General features: G+C 52.6%; 1 protein-coding gene across 7 annotated transcripts in view; it reads right to left on the bottom strand.

Annotated features, from left to right (window-relative positions):
- Baiap2 (BAR/IMD domain containing adaptor protein 2) overlaps positions 1-26,232 on the bottom strand; it is a 68,008-nt gene that overhangs the window by 13,232 nt on the left and 28,544 nt on the right. For all 7 annotated transcript variants that reach the window (XM_027425461.2, XM_027425462.2, XM_027425459.2 and 4 more), the window contains 4 exons: positions 15,214-15,275; positions 14,549-14,620; positions 13,874-14,011; positions 227-379 (listed from right to left, as the gene is read on the bottom strand). In XM_027425461.2, the coding sequence (XP_027281262.1) occupies positions 227-379; positions 13,874-14,011; positions 14,549-14,620; positions 15,214-15,275 (425 nt within the window). The remainder of the gene's footprint in view (positions 1-226; positions 380-13,873; positions 14,012-14,548; positions 14,621-15,213; positions 15,276-26,232) is intronic.

Below are 26,232 nucleotides of genomic sequence, written 5' to 3'. Positions count from 1 at the left end.
AATTCAGGTCTTCCAAATGTCATGCCCTTTGACCTGGCAATTCTTCCTCTACAACTCTGCTCCTCAGGCTGAGGTGTACTAGGATGCTTCTCCCAGTGTTAGTGACTTCCCTGGGAGCTCAGGCACTCACAAACACAGCCTGGGTCCATGAATAGCTAGTTCCCTCCTGCAAATGGGACCAGCTGCACTGAGCAGGCAGGCCGTGCAGCCCACAGCATGAGCTCACCTTGGAGTGGTAAGCAGCAGAGTTCTTGGCCACAGCACACTGCTTTTCCACCAGGAAGCAGAACCTCCTCCGCTCCTCGGTGAGTGCTGTCTTGTAGCCATCAGATACGTAGTTCTCCAGCTCACCCTGCTTGTTGCTGATGGCATCAATGTACTGGGGATAGAGGGGACAGGCTGGTGATCAGAAGGCAGATCCTGCTTGGGTTTATTAGGCAGCATACCCTCTCGTCCCTGGGCATACCTGCCCAGGCTGCCCGGGAGCTTGCCTCCTGTGGAGGACCCAGGTGGAGGGCTCTCTGGGTTTATCAACATACACTGTCAACACACAAGCATGCACACGGGACTGACACCCATGTCTTCCTTGATCACTCTGTTTCCTGAAGCAGGGTCTCTTGTGGAACCTCGAGCTCCCCAATTCTACTGGGGGGATCCTGTCTCCACCCCTGCCCCCAGTGCTGGGACTACAGGTACATGTTGCCACGCTTAGCTGGCATTTATGTGGGTGCTAGGGACCAGAACCACGGCCCTTATGCTTCTGCGGCAAGTGCTGTACCCACTAAGCCCAATAAAACTCCCCAGCCCCCATACAAATGTATTTTTAAGACAGGGTCTTCACGTAGCCAGGCTAGCTTTGAACTAGAACACTCAGGTATGCCTTGAATGTGCTTAATCCTCCTGTCTCCCCTCTTATGCTGGGATTACAACCAATCCCAGCCTTCCTGGGGCTTTCCCTGAGAAGGGGAAGGTAAGGTCCCAGTGGCAGGGAGGTCAGGCTTCAGCTACACACAGTGTAGAAATGTCAGAGTGGAGGGGCCTCTATAATGCCCCTTCATGTCCTGGCTCCACAAACCACGCAGCAGCTTCTTAGCCTTGTGTCACCTAGAGTGTCTCTTGCCTCCAAGTCTCAGCTTGAGCAGAAGATACAGAATACAGACACTGATGGAGGAGACTTGGGTAAGCCTGCTGCTGGAGAGAGACCATGGGCACCCACCACTGAGGAGGTGGAAGGGACAGGGGAGCAAGTCCTAGACTATTCCATGGAATACCATGCCTAGGTGAAGAGAGACCTTCTTTGGGGCTGTGAAGCCCCTCATCAGAGACACACAGGTCACCATCAATGGGACAGGGTGTGCCTGGGTGAAGGGCTCACACAGAGCAGGAAGTAAAAAATGACCTAGCTTGCCGGGCAGTGGTGGCACACATCTTTAATCCCAGCACTCGGGAGGCAGAGGCAGGCGGATCTCTGTGAGTTCGAGACCAGCCTGGTCAACAAGAGCTAGTTCCAGGATAGCCTCCAAAGCCTCAGAGAAACCCTGTCTCACCCCCCGCCCCCCCAAAAAAGACCTAGCTCTTGCCTCTGCACCAGGGCTACCCGAGTTTCACCTGGGTGTCCAATCTGGGTAGCTTTGTAAGGGCCCCTCAGTCCTCACAGATATTCTGGGCTCAAGAGAGATACATGGTCACGTGATAGTTCCATAAGCTCTGAGAGCACTCCACCCCCATCCCCACCTGGAGAGTCAATCCCTCTGTAGCCCCTGAGGTCATAGAACTGTCTCTTCCCAATCTCTCTTGAGCTTTCTGGGGACACATAACCTATCCAGGTAGGTTCTTGCCAAAAAGCCCCAAGACCTGTGCAAACCTCCAGCCCAGACTAACCATTCTAAATGTGCCAAGGCAGAGGGCTGGAGATGCACAGAGTTCAGGGAAGTCGGTTTTACAGAGACAAAAAGGGAGACGGTGGCACCAGCTGACAGTTAGTAGGGACAGCCTCGCACTGTAAAGATAAAGGGACTTAGGGAATGGATGGAGGTGCTGACACATGCCAGGAAGACAGGTGTTCTGGACTTTAAGTGTAGCTCAGTGGAAGGCACAAGAGATCCCCTGGGTTCCATCCCCAGCACCACAGAAATAACAAAGGAGCTCAGCTGGCAGAGTGTGTGTCTTGCACACACAAACCAGGGTTCCATCCCCACACGGTATAAAGGTGTAGTGCTGTGTGCTTGTATTCCCAGCACTCTTGAAGGTCACCTGAGTTATATGGGGAGTCTGAGGCTAGCCTAGGCTACCCAAGACCTTGCCATTCATAAACAACAAACTGAAGAAAGTGTTCCTGCTGCTGAGATGTTCACTGAATGATTAAGAAGAGATTTGTATCAGTTAAGTGTAGTTCACAATTTGAAAGAAAGCCTCAAGATGGATACAAGCCATCCATACCGAAAGAAACTACTGGACAAAGAGCCACACTGAAAAAAAAAAAAGTCAGCCATAAATAGAAAATCCAGCAAAGTGGCGGGCTTGAGAGAGCACTGTGACAGCCACTGTTTGAGCCCAGGTCAGGGGCACATGTGCCCAGCTTGCTTTCCTGGAGCTTCTTCCTGAAATGGGGAAGGGACATGCATTGGTGGCAGTCAGCCCAAGGCTCTGTCGCTGGGAGGAATATGCCCACCCCTTTAATTTCTCTCCTGGTCCTTCCATGACACCTGGCTGGAAGGGTATGCACCCAAGGCCCAGAAGCAGTTTGCGGAACTTGGTTCTATAGTTAAACCGTACTGTGATAATCAAACTGCCCGAATGTTGAGAAAAAGCCTATTTGCATGCAGGTATAGGCAGAAATTTTCTGTTACAAAACACCTGAGACACCTCCCCAGTGTACATCCTGCACCCACCCCACTATGGTTGAACCCCACCAGCCTGGAGCAAGAGTGCTCAGCTAGCCTGGCTGCCCAGGAACAGCTGTTTAAGAAGTGCTTCCTAGTGTGACCATCTTCCAGCAGGCGGCAGGCCTGAGCCACCAGGGTGCACACAGCTGACTCACAGATACCTTGGAGCTCTGACTCAGCGTGGGTGGGCGGCTGAGCCGTGGGCGACAGAGGGGGTTGGAGCAGGCTGTTCCCTTAGCATCTCCCCACACAGGGCTCAGCTGGAGGGACAGAAGAGGGGGAAGCCCAGCTGGCTGGGGGCTGGTCCTCACTGTGGCCATCGGTGCATGTACCAACTCTGCCTAACAGCCAGCACGAATCTCTGCAAGGCCAAGGCCTGCTACATGGACCCTTGTGCTATACAACTTGATGCTTCTGCCCCTGCAGCCCCACACTAAACTCCGGCCCTCTCCCCCAGCAGGACCAGCTTGAGGGACCCTGAGAATAGGGGGACAGCAGGGCCAAGCTAGCTACAGGTCTGCCAGGTGGGACTTTCTTGTAGAGAGAGAAGTCAGAATACCAGGTGAGAGTGACTTAACAGCCTGACTGGGCTCTGCTGTTGTGATGGCGGGGCCATTACCTCCTCCCGCTCCTCTCCTCTCCTCCACAGCGCCAAGTACTTTTCCTCTGGTTATGCAACATGCGCCTACCAGGGCTTTCTGCTCCCTGAACCTCCCCTGCACTCCAGGGTCCTCTGGGAAGTAGGGGTGGGGCATTCATCCTTGTTGCCCCCAGAGGAGCTGTGCTGGGAGGACTCCAGGGACCCTTGGTGTGAGCTCCTTCCTGAGCTTCAGGGAAGACTGGTGAGGTGAGACCAGGCATGCTCAGGGTCCAGGAGGGGAGGACCGCAGCTGCCAGTCATCACACAGCACAACACCAGCACTGGCCTCCCGGGTCCCACTCATTCTGTCCCAGGCCAGCAATTGTCTGGGACTGGGGCACTGTGGTCTTTGGGGTTCAACTAGGCTGTAAATAGCTTCTAAGACCTGACCTCAGGCATAGGGGATATGGACAGGTGGATGGACAGACGGACACAGACACACAGACAGACGCATGCACGCGTGCCTCAGCTTTGTGGCCAGCTCAGGAATGTCCAAGGTTCTCTAGGCTAGAGTGGATCACTGGGCCACTGCCCTCTTCTAGAGACTTCTCAAGGACATTAGCCAGAAGGGCTCGCAGCAGTCTTACAAGGAGAGCTAAGGTACTGAGGCGGGAGGCAGAGAGCACCAGGGATAATCTGCCTTGTTTCATTATCTAGGGGACTTCAGAAAAGAGGCTCCACTTGAAACTGTCACCTAGGACAGCAGTGGAAACCAGGCCACAAGGCCCCCTGGGTCTCCTTGCCCCAAGAACAGCACCTTCCAAACTGAGGCCTGAAGCCAGCCCACCACCAGTGGTTTCTGGGTTTGTAGGCTGCACACTACCCTGACACTGAGCTGTCAGCTCCCTGGGGGACAGGGAAACTGGTATGGGGCCCGGCCTCATTAGCAGGTCTGGCAGCCTGTGAGTTAGGAGAACATGGTGTTTTATTTTTAAGATTTCCACTTACTTATGTGCCCCTAGGAATAACTGTAACCTCACAGGTCACACGTGGCCACCTAGGGGTGGTTCAAGAGAAGGGGAGAAATGGCCTCAGAGCAGTGCACTTCAGGGACTGTTTAAAATTCCCAGCTGGGAGGCAGGGAAGAGCCCTGGGCCACACGCCCATCTGGGCTGACATCATGGGCTCCAGTCTGACCTGGGAGAAGGCAGGCTTCAGCATTGGTCCTAAGACATCAGGCAGCAGCACAGTGAGGCTGCCAGTGCCATGTGGCTGCCACTTCTGTCTAGGAATAACCACCGACTTCCCTGACCTCCTTTTCCAGGCCACTGACTCCTCACAGACAGATCACAATTTTACCAGGAAGATCCTGGAAATCTGGGCCAAGTGAAGCGTTCCTTTGCACGGGAAACTGTACAGGACAGGGGACAGGTGGTGGCTGCCCTTCAGGTCTCCAAGCCCCTCCATCAGTGGAGTGGATAGGGCACTCCATTGTGGTGGGATAGCTACGCTTTCTGGAAAGCAGAGTACAGAACACAACCAGAGCCTGCGCTGCCAATGGCTTGGCATCGGGCCATTTAAAATGGCATTAAGCCCGTCCCCGCAGTGGCCAGGTTCCTGCTGTCCCCACCCGCCCCACGTTGCCTCACAGCTCCTTGCTTAGCTGGGTGCTATGGCGACGGCACTATAGAAACGCCCGACTGAGAGCATTTAAGACCCACAGAGAAATGCTCCCACTTAGTCACCCCAGCAGGACAGCCCTGTAATCTGAGATGACAGAAGTGATTGGAAAGTGTGTCTCCTCTGCTCCAGAGCCAGCCGGTGACTCAGAGCGGGGAAGGATGTTCTAGAAAAATCTGAAGCTGCTGTGGCTCACTGTAATCCAATAGCCACTGAGGCTTTCCTACAACTGTCAAACCCCTTAACTGCCCAAGGCCCCCTACAGCTCATGAATGAGTTCATGAGGCTTGGTCCCACTGTTACCACTGGGGGCCATGACTTCCAAGGAGACAACTCAGAGCCCTGGGCTGTGCTGGGTAAGAGGGAACAGCAAGAACCTAATGCTCCATGTCGCCTGAGGTCACTGGAGACCCGAAGCCAAGGAAAGGCCTCCCAGTCTGAAGGGTCTGGCACCCAGAGCAGTGCACGGGGCCGGCAGATGTTGACCATGAGTGGACGGGGTTGGAGCCATCTTGCCCATAGACTGGCATATAGCGGGGCTAGCTATACTAATAGTTTCTAACACATTAACTTTGGGAGAAATTTTAGTCCATGGGAATGACTAAAATGTCCCCCAAAGTTAATATCTTATAAACTCAATCTCATCTCTGGGAGACCTTGAGAGATGGGTGTGGTTATGGGGTGGTCCCCAGGACAGGACATGACAGGACATGGCGGCCTTCCTTATCTGACCATGTGATGCTACAGTGTGAGGCCCTGCTGGGTACTAGGCCCGCACTTCATTGTCTCTGGGACCCAAAGTTAAACAGAACGTCCATGCTGTCTGCTGGAGTAAGGACACATCGCCTGTATAGCATCACACTCAGGGCGGGCCAGCCTCTGCTATTATACTCTGTGAAGATCTCAGCTATGGTTATTTTGTCTTTGCCTTGTTAATTATACAGCCCTTTAAATAGAATGGATTGTTCCCTTCTCTCAGGCCCCTAAAACAGACAAATCCCACAAAGGGACACAAGTGCAAACTCCAGAGGTGCCAAGCCACCAAAGTGGCCCCTGTGTCATGGTGAATAGACACCCAGTTATCTAGACCCAGGAATCCCTGGGAGAGTACTGTGACACTCCCTCCTACCTCTAAGGCAGGCACCTTCCTAGGACATTCACCAGTCCCCTCTTTTTACACAGCTAGTCAGTACCTTCTTACATCATGTCAGAGAGAACCCAGGACAGCTGGCCTGGACAGGGAACCTGGCATGCTCTCTATCAACAGCAGGACCCTGAATGGAGTCCTTAGGGGCCTTCCACGGGGTCATCTCAGGGTGACCCAGAATGGGGTTAGGCCTGCCTGTCCGCTTGCAGTTGTTCTTTGCTAGCCTCTCACATGGTGCTTGGGGCTTCAGCATGAAGCTGCACCTCAGCTGCCTCTCCGTCCGCACTGAGAGTGAGCACAAGGGTAAGGAAAGACAAACTGGTCCCCCAAGTCCAAGCCTAGCACACCCTCAAAGTCACTGCATCAACAGGCCCTCTGCCCCATATGTCCCCTTTCCCAACACACTCTACTCTGGAGGGTGAGGGCTGGTTAAGGGAGGGGATGGCAAGTCACACAGCAGGAAAAGCAAAAGCAGTGCCACCTTCTCAGAGGGCTGTCATTCGCAGACAGCCTCCTACCTGTGCCTGTGCTGTTCTAACAAGAGCTAGGTTGGAGGAGGAGTCAAAGGGGACAAAACCAGAGGGGATCCAGGCCTAAACATAATGGCATACCCAACTCTGCCCTGGGTGCTGGTAAGGGCTGCCCATGAGTGACATGGTGGAAAGGGATGCACTACAATATCTACTAAGCCTCTTTGCTTAGGACCCAGGGATACCAGCTGGCTGGGTGACTGGTTATTACAATTACCAGAGGCTTTGAGTCTATTGTACCAGCCTGACCATTCACACCCACCTCTTCCTGGGGGATGGGAGGCAGGACACAGGCTGGATAAAAGAGAACCAGGCACCTCTCACATTCTGGGGCCGTTCTCCTCCCTCACCTAGGGTGGCTGAGAGGAAAGTGAGAGTTGGGCTTGCTTTAAAGCCTCAGCATGGTCTTTACTTTTCCATTTTCTTAAGAGTCCCAAGGGGACAGCTGGGGCCAGAGACCACATCCCAGGATACATGGCATGTCCACTATTCCCCAGGAGAACACCGTTTCCTGATGCCTGGTGGCAACCCTGTGGTGACAGAATGTGCTGGAGGGAAGGGCCACAACAGGGCAGTACCCTTAGGCCACAAGAGATGGCTCTCAGAACTCCCCCTTTTCCTGTAAAACCACCCGTCCCAGTTAGTGCCCCAAATGCTGCTAAGCTCCCATTCTCTGACCTATAATTAAAATTAGTTTTCTCTGGCACTCTCAACATGGAAGCTCAGTTATGAGCAGTTCTTAATCAGGCAGCTCTCACCTGCAAACCTGGACAGAGCTGTTGGGGTCCCCCCGCTACCCCCAGTCTGGCAACTTCACATGTCCTGAGGCCTGAGCAGTTCTGTCTCCTACAACATCTGTGTTCAGTGACCACCCTTCTGGTAAACAGCCTGTCCTTAGTCCAGCTTGGGGCAGAGGTCTGGCCATTGTTGTAAGTGACCCAGCCTTGCCAGAGCCCAGAAGCAGGAGGCTGTGGGACAGGTCAGTACATGGTTGGGGGCTATATACCAGGTCAGCACTCCTGAAGGCTTGGGCCTGTCACCATGAGCCCCAGAGGCTCGGCCCGTTGATGCTCAGAAGCCTTGGGCTTGCTCTGTGAGTTCCTGTTCCCAAGAAGCCCCTGCACATGCAGCCGAGGGACTGTTCCACGTGTCAGGCTCCAACCACAGAGGGACCCTACTGGTGGATCAGTGGAACCAGACACACCATTCACTTCTCAGGGGCAGGGAAGGGAACCATTTCAACAAGCACAAGCTAAGGCCAGCAACATGCATACTTGGCAACACCAGGGCTGCTGGGACTAAGGTAGCTAAATATATGCACCTTCTCCTCCAACGGTAGCTATTGCTAGGTCCCAGGCTTTGGTAAGGCTCATGGATCCTAAGCTGGGCCTCTGTGCCTGTCCCAGGGCGTCCTCCATACAGAAGATGTCCATAGCAGCCTACATTTGACTTTCTGAACTCTAGGCTCACCATGGTCTGACCCTTCTTAGCTCTGGCTAAGCCAGTGAGGGACGTGCAGAGAGGAGAAACCTCAGATACACAAAAGGGCACCTCAAGGAAGCAGGGAGTCCTCTCCAGGCTGAAACAACTAGGTAAACTGAGTCAAAGCCTCTGTTTCTTTTTCTTTCTTTTTTTGTTTTTTTTTTTTTTGTTTTTTTGTTTTTCGAGACAGGGTTTCCTGTGGCTTTGGAGGCTGTCCTGGAACTAGCTCTTGTAGACCAGGCTGGTCTCGAACTCACAGAGATCCACCTGCTTCTGCCTCCCGAGTGCTGGGATTAAAGGCGTGCGCCACCACTGCCAGGCCAAAGCCTCTGTTTCTATGTTACTTGTGAGCTTAAGACATACTCAGACCATACCAGGGCATGGGGTCAATTCCCACTTCCAGCAGTAAATCCGACACCTTCCTGGTTAATTTAGGTAGTAGTTCCAGGGGCCCTGAAAGACTGGAATCCTGCCCTCACCCAAGCAACAGAACATGGTTGTCTCTGCTAAATGTCGCTAGCCATCTAGAGGTCTAGTGGACATAACATTACAAGAGCCAGCGAAGACCTCTGAGCCCCTAACTGACTAGGGGCTATAGCTACTAAACCCATCTGCAGGCCAGCTTGGGAGGAGTTAAAAAAAAAAAAAAAAAAAAAACAGGGAACCATGGGAGGCCAAGGATCTTTCTCTAGTAACCAGCACCTTGCCAAAGTCTTCAAATACACAACAACCGTTGTGAGGCCAACCTGGAGTGACGGGCTGAGCAGGGATGGGGCCATTGTGAAGGGTCCAGACCTTGCAGAGGAGTGGAGTTCAGTTCAGCTCACATGCTCTAGCATTTCCTTCCCTTGAAGGGGAAGATGCTACCATGCTGAAGGGCCTCAGGTCCCTGCTTAGCTACTGGCAGCCACACCCTATGCATAGGTCAGATGGGATCCCTGGCTAAGTTTGCAAAGGCACTGGGAGCCTGTAGGACCTGAAGAGTCAGGGATAAGGGTTCATGAGTAGCCTGATTGGCTGTAGCCAGGCTGACAGGCTACTCCAATATGGTAGCCAGAGTACTTCACTCAACCCAGAGGAACCAGAGCAGGGCAACCATACAGCAAACACTCTACTCTTTACCCTCAAAGGTGTGAGGTGAGAGACTCCAAGAATATCTCCGCCTGTCTGCTTGGGCATCAGAACACTGTCTTTGATGCTCCCTTGCTACTCTCAGGAAGCAGTCAGGGCTGGTGGGATCACAGGCCTGCACACAGCTGGATGAGGCAGAAGACCTGTTTGAGTTGCAGAGTGAGCTTAAGGTTAGCCTGGATTTCTCAGGCAAGCTCCCCCAACCCCCCCAAAACCCCACTATCTATAGATATAGATGTATAGATATAGCTGAGAGGTAGAGTGCTCACCTAGCATACATGAGGCTCTAGGTTCAATCTCTGACACCAACACACAGCCAGACAGCAACAGCAACAATTCATGTAACCCAAACTGACACAGCTGGGTAAGTACAAGCTACCCACCGAGGGACCAGCCTCACTGTGCTCAAGACCAGAGAAATATAGGACATGGGTCTTCCCTAGAGGAACACACAGGTAAGAAATATTTTGCTTGCTAAGGGTCAAAGTGCTGTTTCCCACAGAGAGACAAGGAAGAGGAGGTTTGGAGAGGCAGGAGAAAGGGTCCGGGGAGAGAGTGGCACATGTATGTGGTGGTGGTGGTGGGGGAAGTAGGACCCTTCTTGTCCATCCTCAGAGGAAAGAGGCAAGACAGAAGGCTGTACATCAGCAATAGGAAAAAAGGTTCAGAGAGGACCTGGAGGCTGTGCTTAGAGAGGACAGGTCAGCTTGGTGCCATCTGCGGCCTTAAGGAAGGCAAAGAGCTAATTCTTGAGCAAAGAGGCAGCTGAGTGAGCCCTTGGGGCTGGGGCAGAGAAGGGCTTGGCAGAGCGATGCAACAATGCTCTGGGACAGGCCAGAGGCAGCCTTGGACAAGGCTGACCATCAAAACTAGAAAGCAGCTGGCGTGAGAGATCTTCAAGGGAGAAAGCCAGGAGGCACTCAAGCCTGGGGTGCTATCGTGGCCACAGGACTTGCTTGTGCTATCCCCAGAGGCGTGCACTGGACTCTCCATGCAGCACTGACTAAGAGGCCACTTTCTGGTCACCTGAAGCCCCGGGCCAACTGAGCCTGGGCAGGCACCACTAGCCACAATGTCACTACCCTTTCCCAGTGTAACAGCATCTGCTCTGACCAAAAGGACACCTATTGCAGGGGTGTGAACACCCTCACCCTGTCAGAGCTAAGCTGGTATGCTCAGTCATGGGAGCCTGGGGGGTAGGCATTTGAATTTGGGGTTACTCATGTTTTACTGTGCAATACCGTCATACAATCAGTATGACCTACCACAGAAGCTTCAGTTCTACTGACAAACACTCTGTGCTTGGTACCCTACAGCATCCTCACAGACAGCAGGAATCATGGTTCACGTGTGTGAAAAGGAGTGCTGAACTCATGAGCAACAACATGAACAGACCTTGAAAGCATGTTCAGTGCAAAAAGCCGGACACAAAGTCATACATGTGACTCAGGGGCTAGGAAGCAAAAGGCCTCACCTTGCTCAAAACCATGAAAGGCTGGATCAGGGCAAGATATCCAAGTCTCTTCCACACCCAGCCTCTGTCAAGTTAAACCAGGACCCACTGAAGAGACGGTCACTACAGCCTCATGGGAAGAAGGCACCCAGAAAGTCCCGGGAACCCCCTGAAGGGCTGGAGTATACAAAAGCAGCAGGCATTTCTGATGGCATTTCTGTCTGCAAGAAAAGGCCTTCCCAGTGCCATACAGAAGACTAGAGCTACAGCTATAGGCAGCTGAGGGGAGCAAGTTCCACCCTTGGTTCTATGACCATCAGTAGAGACTGGAGTGAGTGGGTCAGAGCTTTTCTCAAGATGGTTGACATTAGGGTGGCGGGGAAGGGGCAGGTATGAGAGAAAGAGAAGAAAAACAAAGTGAAGAGGAGATGAGCCCTCTGAGTCACACCCCAGTAAGATGAAAATGGAGCCTGCAGCTTTGGCCTTCACTCCTGGCCCTGCCCTTTCCTGAGCCTCGGGATGCTATTACCTAGGTCTTCCAAGTCATAGTACAGACTTAGATAGAGACTCACAGGGTGACTCTCAGTGGTCTTGACACAGTGTAGGGCCAACAAGTGAAGGATGGGCCTGGGGCTGAGGAGAAAAGGCACTGACCACCCACAGAAACAGGCCATTCAACCGTGGGCAGGAAAACACTGACATGGCAACGAGGGACTTGACGAATTCATGCCCAACATGGAGAGACCTTGAAAACAGGCTCAGTGCAAGAAGCCAGACTCAAAGTCACACGGTGTGACTCAGTCACAGCTGATGTCTAGAACACGGAGATCTACAGAGACAGCAAGCAGGTAGGTGTTCCTGAGTGGGGAAGAGTAGGTGATAGATGGGGGTGAATGCTGCTGCATATGGGGTTCTTTTTAGGTTGGTAAACTGCTGCAGGCTGGGGCGACGGTTGTACAGTTCTACAGACAGACTAAAACCCACTGTACTATAGGCTTTAAGTGTATTCTAGAGTGTATATCGTCTAAACAAGGCAGTCATCAGGCAGAAGAACAAGATGGGCCAGCACCCCCATTGTCCGGCTGCTAAACGGTACCTCGGAGGTTCCCTCTAGGTTGTGTACTCAAACACGGAAATCCCTCCTGCATGGCCTGCACTGAAGGGCTTACTCCCCTCCTAGGCAGCAGAGTGATGTCTGCTGGCCAGGTCTTCTGAGAGTAAAATGACAAAAGGAACCAACAGGGGGACACTGATGAGGGTGTATCTGTTCCTCAATCCTGCAGCTCACCTGAACTTCAAGAACAACTCAAGACGGCTCACGGCATCCCCATGGGACAGCAGTAGCCTGTATATGTCCTTGGAGGTAGCTATGGGTCACAGATGGTCACTAAAAATACTTAAGTAAGCCGGGTGGTGGTGGCTCACACCTTTAATCCCAGTGGTCTTGGTCTACATAGTGAGTTCCAGGACAGCCAAGGCTATATAGTAAATCCTGTCTCAAAAAACAAAAACAAAACAAAATACTTACGTAGTTTGGGAGCCATAGTAGTTGTTAAACTGTTTGCCTTGCACATATGAAGACCTGAGTGTGGGTCTTAGAACCTACACTTAAAGAAAACACAAACCAACCTAGGTATGGTGGTCTGCACTTGCAATCCAGCACTGGGGAGGTGGACCCCTGGGGCTCACTGGCCAGTCAGCCTAACCTGCTTAGTCAGCTTTCAGTCAGCCAGACTCTCAGAAAGGTCTAAAGAGCCTAAGGAGGGATGACCTAAGGTTGTCCTCTGGCCTCTACACACACATGCACACATATGTGTGTGTGCCTGCATAGACATGTACCTTCACACACACAAACATGCATAAGATGATCAAACAAAGACCCTGGACTCAGAAAAACTGCCTGAAGTGGGGAAGGCAAGCTGCACAGGAGAGGAGAGACAGCAGTGGCGGGGGCTACAGGGTCCTTAAGCTTCCGGCTATTGCAACCCTTTCACGTACAGAGTGCTGTCCAGGCCTGCTCTCTCCTTTAGGAAGGATGGACTCCTGGTAGGACCCCCTACGGGCCCATGAAATCCCTCATCAGCCCTGCCCATGCTTAGAGACAACTCTCTTAGGCCACCTCGGAGCTGCTGCCTTGCTAAGGGACACCATGATCGAGGAAGCACAGCTTGGTGCTCTCAGCCCTCCCCACTGTCCTGGGCCCAGGCGAGAAGCCAGAGGCACCTTGGGCACAAAGGAACATCATGTACCTTGGGCAGGGACTCGGCTGGTGGTGGGTGCTGTCTGATGCCACAGGTAGAGTGTGGACCCCAGGCCTTGGTGCCCGCCACACCTTGATCTCCTCTCCAGGCCCTGTGACTATATTTCCTGGTGCCTCCTCTACAAACACTGGGTGTCCTGTTGTATCCCTTTTTATCTGTGCAACTCGGGCTGCAAGAGTAGGTGAGGGGTTTCTTGGCTTGCTCAGTGCCAGGGCACTGCCCGTGGTTCTGACGTAAGTGTCAGTCTGGCCACAATATCCTAAACCTGATCAGCACACAGCACCTGCAGTGCCGGTGGAACAGTAGAGAAAATGGCAACGAATTCGGCCCTTGGAAGCCTCCAGGCCATCTGCCACAGATGACCTTGACTGGCCAGCCTGGGGTAGGTGATCACAGATTGATTAGCATAGCAGTCTGGGGTCTGGATCCTAGGCAAGGAGTCCAGAGGGACAAGGGGAGGGCTGAGCCTGAGCCTCTGCGTGGTGGCTGAGAACCTGGCCAGCATCTTTGCTGAGTTAGCCATCCTTCCAGCTCAAGGGCTTGGGAAGTCACTCCAGAAATCTAGCCCTGCCCTGCCACACCTGGGGGCTTCCCCCTCTCTTGACAGATGCATAGGAAGAGCTCATGGGCAGATGGGGAGGCTTTTCCTTGCTAAGGAAGGGGCGTGAAGCCACAACTGCTGCCTGGGGCTCTGAGCTCCTGTGCACACACAGCCACCACCTACCTGCAGCTCCTTGTCCGAGTACTTCTGAGGGTTCTTGCTCCCTTGGCTCTTCTTACGGAGCTTCTTCAGCTCAGCCTGACACTTGTCCAGAGCATCTCCTTTGCTCCTCTGCTCTGCCTGGTATTTCTTCAGTGCAGCCTGGGGGTCCATGAAACAACCAGAGGTCCATGAACCTCACAGGCAGCTTGGTGCTCCCTCCTCAGTCCTCCCAGCTCCCTAGTGACAGCAGGTTCCAGCTGGTAAGAGCGAGGCAGGGGGGTCACAGCTGCAGACCTCCTTCTCGTCTTCCTCTGGCAGATACCCAATCTCCAAGACCAAAATTAGACCTGGGAAGCAGCCTGTCCTCATTCTCTGACCCCAAACGTAGGTGCAGAGCCATAAACTCATGTGGTGGACACTACAGCAGCCTTAGCTAATGGGCAAGGACACTGAGGCACAGACAAGGCACTCGTGTGGGTTCTATAGTACCGGCCAAGTCGTCAGCTATGTGACACGTGGCTGAGGAGCAGGAGAGCTACACATGGAACAACAGATGCAATGGGCTCTTCTCTAGGGCACTAGGGTGAGAGGCCAGGGGGGAAACAAACCTTCAGGACTAGGAGACAGAGCTACAGGAAGAGGCAGAGCTAGGCCTGGCAATGGTGGTCCAGCAGGCATGGCCCAGGGTGTACTTACACTCAGATACCTGGAGTCCAGCTCTACCTTCTGTTCCAGCTGTGTGAGCAGCTCATTGTGAAAAGACTTTAGCTAGATGCAGAGAGGAAACAGACCATTAGGCAGCTGTGAGGCGAGGTGCAGGAGACCGGAGCAGGGCCAGCTTGGATAATGCACCACGGTGGGAGAACCCTTCAGGCCCACACAGGACCCATGGAGCCAAGAGGCTCCTAAGGGTGAGGACTGGACAGAAGCCCTTCAAAGCCTCGACAGCCCATTCCCACCATCCTCCCTCTGCTGGATCATTCAGGCTACGGTTAAAGGAGCTGCACCTGAATCTGGAGAAAAAGGTGACCTTGCTGCCCAGCAGCAGCAGGAACCAGGACCTGGCCAGGGCTATCATCAAGGCACAGGTGACTCTGCCTATCACAGGTGGCCAACTGAGCATGGGACCCTGGTTTCCTTTCTTCTCCCAGGAGCCTGACACCAAGTCACCTTCCTGGAAGATCACTGTAACCCCTGTGATCTGTGTTCCTGTCTCTGAGTGTTGACCACATGGCTATGCAAGTCCCAATGGACCCACAGATAACGCACATAGCCAGTGTTCTTCCGAGGACACCTGATTTGCCTGCTCACCTATGTCTCCTCCTTGAACTCAAGGAGGAGGTCCCAGAGGCCAAACTCACCATCTCTTCCAGTTGGTTCTGGATCTGCCGGTGGACTTCGGCCATCTGGAAGAGGACGTCCCCTGGAGGAAAGAAAGTGGGTTAGATATTTCCAATCACTGAGCCCACACCAGGGCTAAACAAACACTGGACACCACAGAAGTTCTGGACTCTAGACAGAGAAGCTCCTGGGAAACAAAGCCAGGTGAGAGGGGAAAGAAACAGCAAAGTTTAAAATGATGAGGGGTTAGAATCTGAATTAGAGTGCCGCGCATCCTTGTGGGGAACACAAACATCCATGCTGAAGCACGTGTTTAGGACAGAGACCTGCCAGAAGAACCTGCACAGACAGGCTTTTACCTGGGTGCAGCACAAATGGGCACCTACCCAGACCTCACACTCATTCTGACACTGATTAGCCAATGATGTACTGAGCCCTACACCAGGGCAGACACACCTCCCTGTGAGGGCACAGGAAACTGCCCTCTCTGACCCAAGACCTCACTGCCAGAGTCCATGAGAAAGTAAGCAAATGCCATTCTGAGCCCCGCCCAAGTCCTTGAACGGCACTAGCCCTGGGAGGACAAAGTGGTCTCAGAATCAGAGTGTGCCCTTTTCGCCAGCTACGTGCCAGTGACTCTGGAGTCAGCAGAGATGGTGGGCCCAGAATGGGAAGGCAGAATGCTACTGTGGACCAGAATAGCAGGAGGCCTAGGTGCACATGCCATAGAGCACTGGGCACAGCTATGGCTCCATAAGCATTTCCCCAGGACATCAACACTTCAAAGGCACTGATGTACCTTGGCCTACCTGGAGACAACAGAGGTTATCAGCAGCTCAGCAGTCAACACCATCCAGGGCTTTTCCAGCTTGGATATCACCCGGTTCACACCCACCTGCCTGTGGCACACCCTCTAGGCTGGGCTAATTCTGGGTTTGCCCAATGTTGGGGTGAGCTGAGCCCCCCAAAAGTCTGCAGTCATCACTAAGCTGCCACATACCCACCTCCTGCTTTGACAAAGATACAACAGAAAGGAAGAAGAAAGGAAGACCCTTGAGGACCAACAAGGATCAAATCAAATCCTAGCACCTACCTCCACTCACACCTAGGATGAAGGCACCGGGCCAGGCAGGCAGCCCTAAGGGTTTTGCTAGGTGCTCTGTACACTTGACCCATCATATATCTCCTGTTGCCAACTGAGCATGAGCTCCTAGCTCCTTTCTTTTTCCAGGGGCCTGAGACCCCAAGCCATGCTCAGGGTCTCATGTAATGCACCTAACCAATACTGTCAAGGCTGCCTGTCCTCTCTGCTGTGGTTTGTCTGCAGAGCAAACTCCCCCCTGCCCTCATGTATGGAGAAACCTAACAGTGTGGCTCCACTTGCTTGACTGGCAACTCCTTTAGGGGAGTCTGGGACACTGCCAGGTGCTATGGACACACACAGAGAAGGAGAGCTATGCCTGTGCCTGGAGGCTGGAATATGTGCTACCTAGCTGCACCCCGAGTCCTTCCAGATGCAAGACTTTTCTCCCCAGGAGTCCCTCTCTCGCACCCACTATCAACAGCCAGAAACCAGAAGAAATCCTCTGACAACAGAAGCCCTGGCTGGAAGATACCTTCTTCTAGGACATCAAATTTCCCCTGGGAGTTCATCTGGGACCCGGGAAGGTCAGATTCTTGGGAACCTCTTAGTCCCATGAGCTGTTGTTTTAATTCCAATGACCACAGGGACACTGAGCACTGGCTGAAAATCAGACACTGTACAGACTTGCTACACCAATCAGAGAGCTTGCAAGGCCACACCGGCCAACTGGCCACAGCCAGCAGAAAAGGGCACCCCAAGTCGGCAGGGTGGTCAGCACCCAGGTCTACAACTTGCCTTGCCAGCCCCATCCGGCTTGCTTACTGCCTCCCTGGAGGTCAGCCTTTGTGGTCAAAGGGCAAACTCAATGGTTGCCTGGAGCTTTTGCACAAACCCTGAGTCACCTGGATAGATGTACCTATGGATGCCAGGGGTCTGCCCATCACCACATCCTAAGTGTCTATGACCACAGGCCTGGATGGAGCCTACCACTACTTGGCAAGGGTACAATGGCCATTCCAGAGACTTCGTCCCTAGAGACGACAGGGTTGTCATAACTGTGTATGGCCAATAGGAACCTGTAGTCACAAAGTCAGTGACAACCTACACACAGGGGACAGGGCAAGTAGCCTCAGGGTTACAAGACACCTCTAAAGAGGATAGGAGTCCTATTCCTAGCCCACCCCAGGACCTGGGCTCTGATGTGCTTGAAGGGACTGGGGACCACATGGGAACAAAATTTAATGTGAAGGAGCCTGGCTACTTATCCCTGGTTGAGGAGAAGCACTGAAATAAATGAGTGAGGCCAGGGGAGAGGTGCAAGGCCACAGACACAGTCCCCATGGGGAAGAGGCCTTGGGTGCCACCAGCACACATGCACAGGCATGTCAACTATTCATCAAGTCACCAGGGCAGTGACCCACATGCTCAGGACAAGGCTCACAGGAAACCCAAAGCCACAGATCAGAGCTTTTTACACTCAGACCAGAAGCCACCAGTGTGCAAGCAAGAAATATAAGCACACAGGGCAAGTTCCACAGTCCTCTGTGCTTTCTGTAGGATGGAAAGTCATCACTCTGAGACAAGGAAGCACTCAGGGAAGCATTTGGGGCTTTGTTTGATCACATTCCCATCACTCAGGGGGTCTTGGGTCTACCTCCTGGCTCTCAAGGTCCCACAGACACCTGGGAATTTTTACCTAAGTAGAAATTAGGAGACCACAATGGGTATGAAGTCTGGCCTGGCAGGAGAACCCATCTGAGGTCTTGGCAGCACTGGCTCTAGTCTCTCAGCTTTGGATTACACCCTTCCTGAGGAAAATGCCTGCAACCAACTCCTCAAATAGGCTATGAGGTCTACAAGAAGAGGAATGGAGCAGAAGCAAGCAGACAAACCATGCACGTAGCTAAAAATTTCCCTAGAGGTTGCTGCTCTGCTGCTTTCTACTCTGGCCACACTCTTTAGACCCAGAATTACAAGTTAATGCCAAGACCAAACAGAACTTTCCCCTACCCACAAAAGCAGCACACACCAACTCAAGAACCTTGGAAAGTGGTGTAATCAAACAGATCCTTGAAGGGAACTAGTGATGCCCAAGGGTGTGTAAAGTTTTCCCACAGACCCAACAGGACAGCAGTTGCCACTCCCTCTGGGATGCGTCAACACTCAGATACAGAGTAGTGTCCTGACCGGCTAGAACCTTCAGCTCAGAGCCCCAGCTGGGTAGCCTGTCCCCAGCCTCACATATAATAGGCATGCATGTAGGTGCCTGCCCAGGCAAAAGCACAGAACAGGGTACACATTTGAGCTCTCGAGTGTGTGTGTGTGTGTGTGTGTGTGTGTGTGTGTGTGTGTGTGAGAGAGAGAGAGAGAGAGAGAGAGAGAGAGAGAGAGAGAGAGCGCTAGCTGCAAGCTGGTGCTGTGCAAAATCAGCCCACATGGTGAATCTTTAAGCTGCATCTTACAAGCAGCTGCAGGAAGCCACGTGCAGTGGAGCTTGAGCGTGCACAGCCACCAGCACTTAACTCCTGCAGTACCGTGAGCACCGCATGCAGGAGAAGCACATCTAGCCACCCCGAGCACCCACTGCAGAGGTCTGGAGTCCCTGGCCAGGGGTATTGATTTCTGGCAGAAGCTACTAGACATTTTGTCCATTGGCCTTTGTATACCTCTTGCATCTGAAGGGCTGCAGGCCAACAGGGACAGAGAAGCAGGGGCTGAGCCCTCACTGTGGGCGCTATGATCTCCCACCCTCTCCTTTTCTAGGAAGATCCTCCCAGGTGTGCTCTGCTTCGAGGAAGAGGCTTTCTTTCTTTTTTAAAAAAGAGTTTTATTATTTTTTTAATTAGGGTGGGGAGTGGGTGCATATGAGTGCAGGTGCTCTTGGAGCCCAGAAGAGGTCACCAGATCCCCTGAGGCTGGAGTTACAGGTTGTTGTGAGAGGCCGACATGGGTGCTAGGAACCAAAGTTGGGCCATCTGTAACAGCAGTATGGATTCTTAACCACTGAGCCACCTCCAGCCCCAGGAAGAGGCTTTCTATCCAGCCTTAGCCAGGGCAGAATCCACCCACCCCCTGGGGACCTGGAGCTCTGGGACCACAACACAGATGGGCCCTAAACTTGAAAAACCGGATCAGATTGGGAAAGGAGGCCCAGTGTGCCAGAGCAAACAGTGAGTGAGGGATGGTAAATCTTTAGACAGTTGCCACCTGATGAACCTCTCCAGGGAGTGGAGTATCAGGGGTGACTGGCAGCAGGTGGCCCATCCCAGGGCCCTGGCATGTGAGACCCTAGACGGATGGAAGCCCTTGGCACGCCAGGGCAGTGAGTAAGCCTTAGCTGTAGATAAGCCATAACTTAGGAGGGTGACAATGGGGCTGGGGACAGCCTCCAACAGGAGGAGTCCAGGACCCCAAATATTTGGGAATTTAGGAGGTGAGAACCCCAAAAATACGTGTGGGCGCCAAAGACAACACTTGTCATTTGGGATAAAAGTCAAAAAACACAGGCAGCCATCGCAGGAGACCACACCCTTCTCAACTTCTACCAATGTACCACACAGTGTGAGTCAAGCAGCTGAAAGGTCAGCCACCAATGAGTCACCCTGCATGTCACCCCGGTGTCTCAGTTTTAAAGATTTCTGGTACTATTAGTAACTTGGCTTCACGTTTGGAGAGTTAGGGTATAGTTTGGTCCACGTGGATATAGCCCTCTTCTCAGGGGTAAAACACGGGACTGAGGCACACCTACGATGCCTACCTGTGCCACAGCAGGGGCAGGAAACCCCTCCTTTACCTTTGAGTTTTTGTTTTGTTTCTGTTTCTCTGAGATAGAATTCCACAAACTCACTGTATAGCTTTAGAGAACCTTGAACTCCTGATCCCCCGCTTCTGCCTCCTGAATACTGGATCACCACACTTAGCAGACCCCCCTTCTGTGGCCAATTAATACTCCACGGGTGGAAAGAACATTGTATGTAGGCTGCCTGACTGTCGGCTCCCACTGGCAAGCCCATTCCTTCACCGACGTTAGAGCACACTTCTTCAGGATTCTGGGGTATACCCAAGACCAGCTGAGAGATCCAGCTTCGTGAACAGAACAATTAGTGGATTCTTGGGCCTTCCATTGGTAGACAGGCATTGTTGGACTAATTGAACCACAGCCTGTAAACTATTCTAATAAATCTCTCTCTCTCTCTCTCTCTCTCTCTCTCTCTCTCTGTGTGTGTGTGTGTGTGTGTGTGTGTGTGTGTGTGTGTGTGTGTATCCTATCTCTCTATACATAGATTCATTCTATAAGCGGAGTTTTTAAACCCTGCTCCTGGTACCAACTCCTGTCTTATTTAGAGTTACTACTGCTGTGATGAAACATCATGACAAAGCAACTGTGGGTTTATTTGGTGTTTACACTTCCACATCATCAAAGGAAGTCTAACCCTGAGTTTACCATTAAAGGAAGTCAGGCCAGGAACTCAAAAAGGGCAAGAGCCTAGATGCAGGAGCTGATGCAGAGGCCATGGAGGGTACTGCTTACTGGCTTGCTCAGCCTGCTTTCTTATGGAACCCAGGCTCATCAGCCCAGGTGTGGCCCCACTCACATTGGGCTGGGCCCTCCCCCATCAATCACTAATTAAGAAGATGCCCTACAGGCTTGCCCACAGCCTGACCTTACTGAGGCATTTTCTCAATCGAGGTTCTCTCCTCTGAGATGACTACAGCTTGTGTCAAATTAACACAAAACTATCCATCACAACTGTTTATAAACTGCAGGTGTGACAGAAAGTCTGTAGGTTCATGACAGCCCTAAGTGCTATTCACATGGTCAGTCAGACTTCCTGCTGTGCATTTTTAAACGTGTGTGTGTGTGTGTGTGTGTGTTAGCTGAATGAATGTGTGCACAGATATAAACTCAGGTCCTCTGGAAGAGCAGCCATTGTTCTTAAACTCTTAGTTATCTCTCCAATGCCTATATATACACTCTCTTGTTATTTTGAGACATGGTCTCATTATGTAGCTCTGGCTGTCCTGGAACTTGCTATGTTGACCAGGCTGACCTTGAACTCACCAAGATCACCCTGCCTCTGCCTCCTGAGTGCTAGGATTGAAGGTGTGTGCCACCATGCCAGGCATGATGTACATTTTGGGGGCCCTCTGGCAGCCAGAACTTAAGTGTATGGCAGAATATGGGGTCTCACTTCCTCTGCCAGTACAATGGCCACCTGGAAGACTGGAGGAACTTTAAAAAGACTCAGGGTTTCCCCACACAGAGGTGGAACCCTCTAGATGGGCAAGGGGGTTGAACTGGCCTAGACTCTCCCTAAGAACCCTGTACTTGTCCTGGCTAGTCCTGGACGATTTCGAAGATAAAGCAAGAATACAGTTCTCCCTGGAGGCTCAACCTCCTCCCAGTGGGTGAAGTGGGCGCTCCTGGTAACCCTCGGGAGCCCAGTCTTGGCTTGCTCTCACCCGGCAGGAACTGGGATGGCTAAATGTTGGGATTCTGGGGTTCAGGACTCAGACCTGTCTGCTTCTATTCTTATAAGTAATTCCACTGCGGCTGCAAGAGAATCAGGCTGACTTCAAAATCATACAAACCCAGTGTGATACACCTATACTGCCAGGTACTGGGGGGCTGAGGAAGGATGAGCATTTGAGACCAGGAGTTCAAGACCAACGTGGACAGGACACAAAACCCTACAGGAGAGGCATAGATGAAGTCTGAGGCTGGCTAGTAGCTGGGAAATGGAAGGGTAGGTGCAGGCAGCACTGGGTGCCCAGGGTGTTCAGACAGGATGGGAAAGGACTACGGAGCACATGGACTCTACAGGAGCCCTCACACCTAAGGCTTAAGGTGAGTTGAGGGGGCAGCCTGCAGAGTCAGTGCAGGGCACAGGATCATGAGCAAGCCCTCAGTCAGAGGAAGGGCACCGGACATGGAAGACAGATACCCCCATGTGGCAAGTGCCCCAGGGGTGGCAGGTACTGCTGGGCGTGGCAAATGCACATAAACAGAACCTCTGGAAAGATTAAAATTGAGGGAGCAGCCCGTGCAGAGGTGTCTAAAACCATCCCAATGACATGTGATGTATTCAGAGAAGCCTGGGAAGGCCATAGAGACTTGGAACAGAACGGGGAGTGGCAGAGAAGTGCAGTGCAGGAGACAGGGCAGGGCATGGGTTCTGGGGATACTTGTGGCTGACAGTGGCAGAGGCCTCAGGCAGCAGCGGTGGGACCTGCCTTGCTGCTCCTCCCAGTTCTAAACCAAGCCTTGGTGCAGACCTCGCCTTCCACTTGAACTTGGCAAGCACCAGGAAGTCTCCTGGGACATTGAGTGCTGGCAGTGGGGACTCAACCACACCATTGGCTACAGTGGTGGGTGAACCTCGGCAAGCTGGTTCTACAGCCACTCCCAGGGTCTCCCAGAAACAGTGTTAGGTCAACATAGTGGGAAGTGGCCTGGAGATCAAAAGGGGGACGCCATGGCTTTGTTGCTTCTTCTCCAAGGAAGACGGGCAGGAACTCTTCCCACCCCACCCTCTAGAGCCTCTGGGAAAGCTGCAAAGATAATACAGGGGACACTGCTGGTTTCACCACACTTCCAAGTGCTAATGCTGGCCCATTTGTTCAGCTCCCCTCTTCTGATAGTTGAGGCACATGCACATCTTTTTTCTGAGCCAGTTACTGACACTACAACTCTGCTTCTAGCTCAGCATTTTGGTTTGTGTCCTAGGAGCAAGGACTTCTTGTCACATTATGACACCTCTACCTTGAGAGTAAGGTTGCCACCAGTCCCCTTTAAATCCACAGAGCACAGAAATAGCTGTTTCCTGGCCCAGTGCCTCACTGAGGCTCCTTGTTGAGCACACCTTCAGTTTTCTTCCCCAATAAGCCAGCACTCCATTTACCTTGCACTCTGTGCTAAGCGAGCCTGTGGCACTGGGCGGAACAGCACACCAGGGTCCTTACCTCCCGTAACTGAGGTGCATCCCCTACACTGTACTTTTCATAACAACTGCACCTTAAAATACTCAGTCTTGGGACAGTTAAACAGCTCATCAGGAAAAGGTACTGACAGCAAGCTTGACAACCTGAGTTTGATCCTGGGGGCCACATGGAACAAGGAGACACGCTCTGGCAATCTGTCCTCTGACAGCACCTCCCGCCACCACCATGTACACCCACGTGTACACAAAAACAAAAAAGGAGTAAGAAATTTAAGACGTTCAGTCTTACTTTTTTCTTTCATAAACTACCGTGTTCCTATAATGTGTAGATGACAAGACACTGAAGGGAAGCGTGCACCTGAAAGACGGCAGGAGGCTGGGCTCAGGGCACTGCAAGCAGCCACCTGTAGACATGTAGAGGCCAGGGCAGACCAGACTCCACCCAAGGTCCCTCCAGGCCCCTGATCCTCAGGGGGAGAGGATGACATTTCCAAAAGACCTGAGCTTAAAAGGAAACATTTGGTCAGGGAGATACTCTGTGGGTAAAAGCACTGGCCACTAAGCCTAATGACCTAAGCTTAATCCCCAGGACCCACATGGTGGAAGAAGAAAATCAACACCTGTAGTTTGTCCTCTGACTGCCACACAAATGCTGTGGGCATGCGCATGAATGCACACACACATGATAAACACATGTAAAAAGCAAACTTTGCTATCAAGGCAGTCCAGACCCATGAAGAAATCCATAGTAAAGCAATGGTTGGGACGCAGTGTGAGGGGCTGGGCAGCACTGGACTGTTGGACTGCAGGTCTGGGCACACTCTGTGGAAAACCAGGGTGCAGGCGGGAGAAGCACCCCACTCTATCTGCAATATGAAAGGACGGGGCTCACTTGTGTCATGGGCCTGGGCCAAGAGCCAGGGAGGTCTGTCAGACACCTGCATCCAGAAGGCAACTCAGGTGAGCAAAGTTTCAAACATGCCCTGCTCGAGCCACTGGAAGGAGCAGGACGTCAGCATTGTGAGAGGACACAGGGACTCAGTTTCCACCCGGCGCTTACAGCAGTGTGAGAGCGTGAACGAGACACGTGTGAGGAGACATCGACCACCACACACAAAGGGGTCATCTAACAAGGGTCCTTCTGAGGCCACTGTCTTGCAAGTAGACTGCCTTCCCCAGCAGCGAGGTCTTTGGTCCATTGCCCATCTGCTGGCTAAAGCTGTCCTCATGAAGAAAGGGGTGACTGGAGTAATAGACCTCAATTAGGACAAGGCCTATGGGGAAGGGCTGCAGGCCCTGACAGACAGCAGGTGTCCAAGCAATGAATGGATATCAGACCTGGCTGCCAGAGTCACTAGGACTCTGTCTCCTGATTCTGGGAAGGGGGCTGGTGAGGTAATTGCTCAGCTGAGCAAGAGTTGAAGGATACTTGCCTGCATTACCATGAGCGCAGCACCCCCCTTCCATCCCCTTCCACCCCCTGCCCCTGCTGAGGGCTGGTCCCCTGACAGCCTCCTCTTCACAGCAGCCGGAGTGGGTGAGGCATGAGAAAATGAGTAAAGGGAAAAGAGCCCCAGGGGTCTCTAAATGGCAGGTCCTTTGGTGTCCCCGCTTCTAGAGACAAGTTTGTGTATGCTTCCACCAGGTGCCAGGATGAGCGTGGTGGCAAATTTACAGGGATTTCAGTTAAACCCCAAGATATGCATGCAGCCAAAGACCATTGCAGAGTCTAGGGAGAACTGCTCCTGTGTCCTGGATCTCGATGGGACCCCTGGGCCAGGCACTCTGCACCTCACGGAGGAGCCTCAATAGACAGCAGGTTTTCTTCATACCATCAGGGTCTCTGCCCAACAGAGCACTGGTGCAGTCCAGTAGAACATGATGAACCAGTCAATCCCTTCCAGGTTCAGGAAAGTGGGCCCAGCAGCTACAAGAGCCAGGTGAGCCCAACCTTATCCGGCACACGAAGACCATCCCAGAAGGAGAGACGTGACAAGCACATTTTGACTTGGAAGCTGTAACACTGGCAAGTGTGCATCATGCTGGAAGAGGGACAGGTCTCCCTCAGATCCTCCTTGGCTTGGAAGTGCCTGACATGCTCCACATAGCCTCAGCAAAGTCTTAAAGGGTGGCAGACAGGACACCAGCTCCCTGTAGCCAACATCCCAGGTGGAGCTTTGCAGGGCCTGGAGAGGGAGCATCTGTATCTTTCAGGAGACCTGAGCTGCCACAGCCCTCATGGAGGTTAGCTCCAGTCCCCACAACAGGGTAGAGAGTCTGACAGCAGGACCCTTGTGCTATGGAGTGTCATCAATGGGTACTAAGACACAACAGTGCTCGACTGCTGGGCACCCCTGTCATTTTTGGAGGAGCCACATCTGTCATCCTCTCCACAGTGGCCAGAGGGGCTCTATGCCAAGGGGTCAGCTGCTCAAACTTGGCTGTGAGCACGCATCACCTTCCAGAACCTTCTGAAGCAAATATCCATAATGCTCAATTATTTTGGTGGCTTCTAGAGTGGAAAGGCACCTCCGAGAGCTAATTAACATACGCCTGAACAAGGCCCGAATATAGAGCTCTCATTAGGTGAAGACAGACAGCTGAGGGGGCTGCCAGGGCACTGTGCTGTTAAAACCACCGGGAGGGAAGAGGGGCGGACAGGAGGTGAGACAGTCAGGGCCCCCCTTGGACAGTTACCAATCCTGCCTTCCCTCAGCTACTCTCCAGATACCAGCTCCTCAGAAGTACAGCTCTTCTTCCACCTATGGAAAGGCCAGAGTGGAATGTGGCCAGGGGGTGACCAAGAGAAAATCGATGGCTGTGTTGCCATGGTGATGACAGCAGACAGCAGAGCTTACAGGCATGTTGTTCTGAAACAAAACAAGTCCAAAGAGCCACCCTGGATGTCCATGTTGTGTCAACAACTGGACATGGATGCTAGGAATTTAGAGGAAATAGGGAGAGGCGGGCCAAGCCCAGGCTTGTCCTGAGTCACTGACCACTGTTTGCCTTTT

Source organism: Cricetulus griseus, chromosome 7 (genome assembly GCF_003668045.3).
Source record: "Cricetulus griseus strain 17A/GY chromosome 7, alternate assembly CriGri-PICRH-1.0, whole genome shotgun sequence".
Taxonomy (NCBI): domain Eukaryota; kingdom Metazoa; phylum Chordata; class Mammalia; order Rodentia; family Cricetidae; genus Cricetulus; species Cricetulus griseus.
This window is presented reverse-complemented; position numbering and strand designations above follow the sequence as displayed.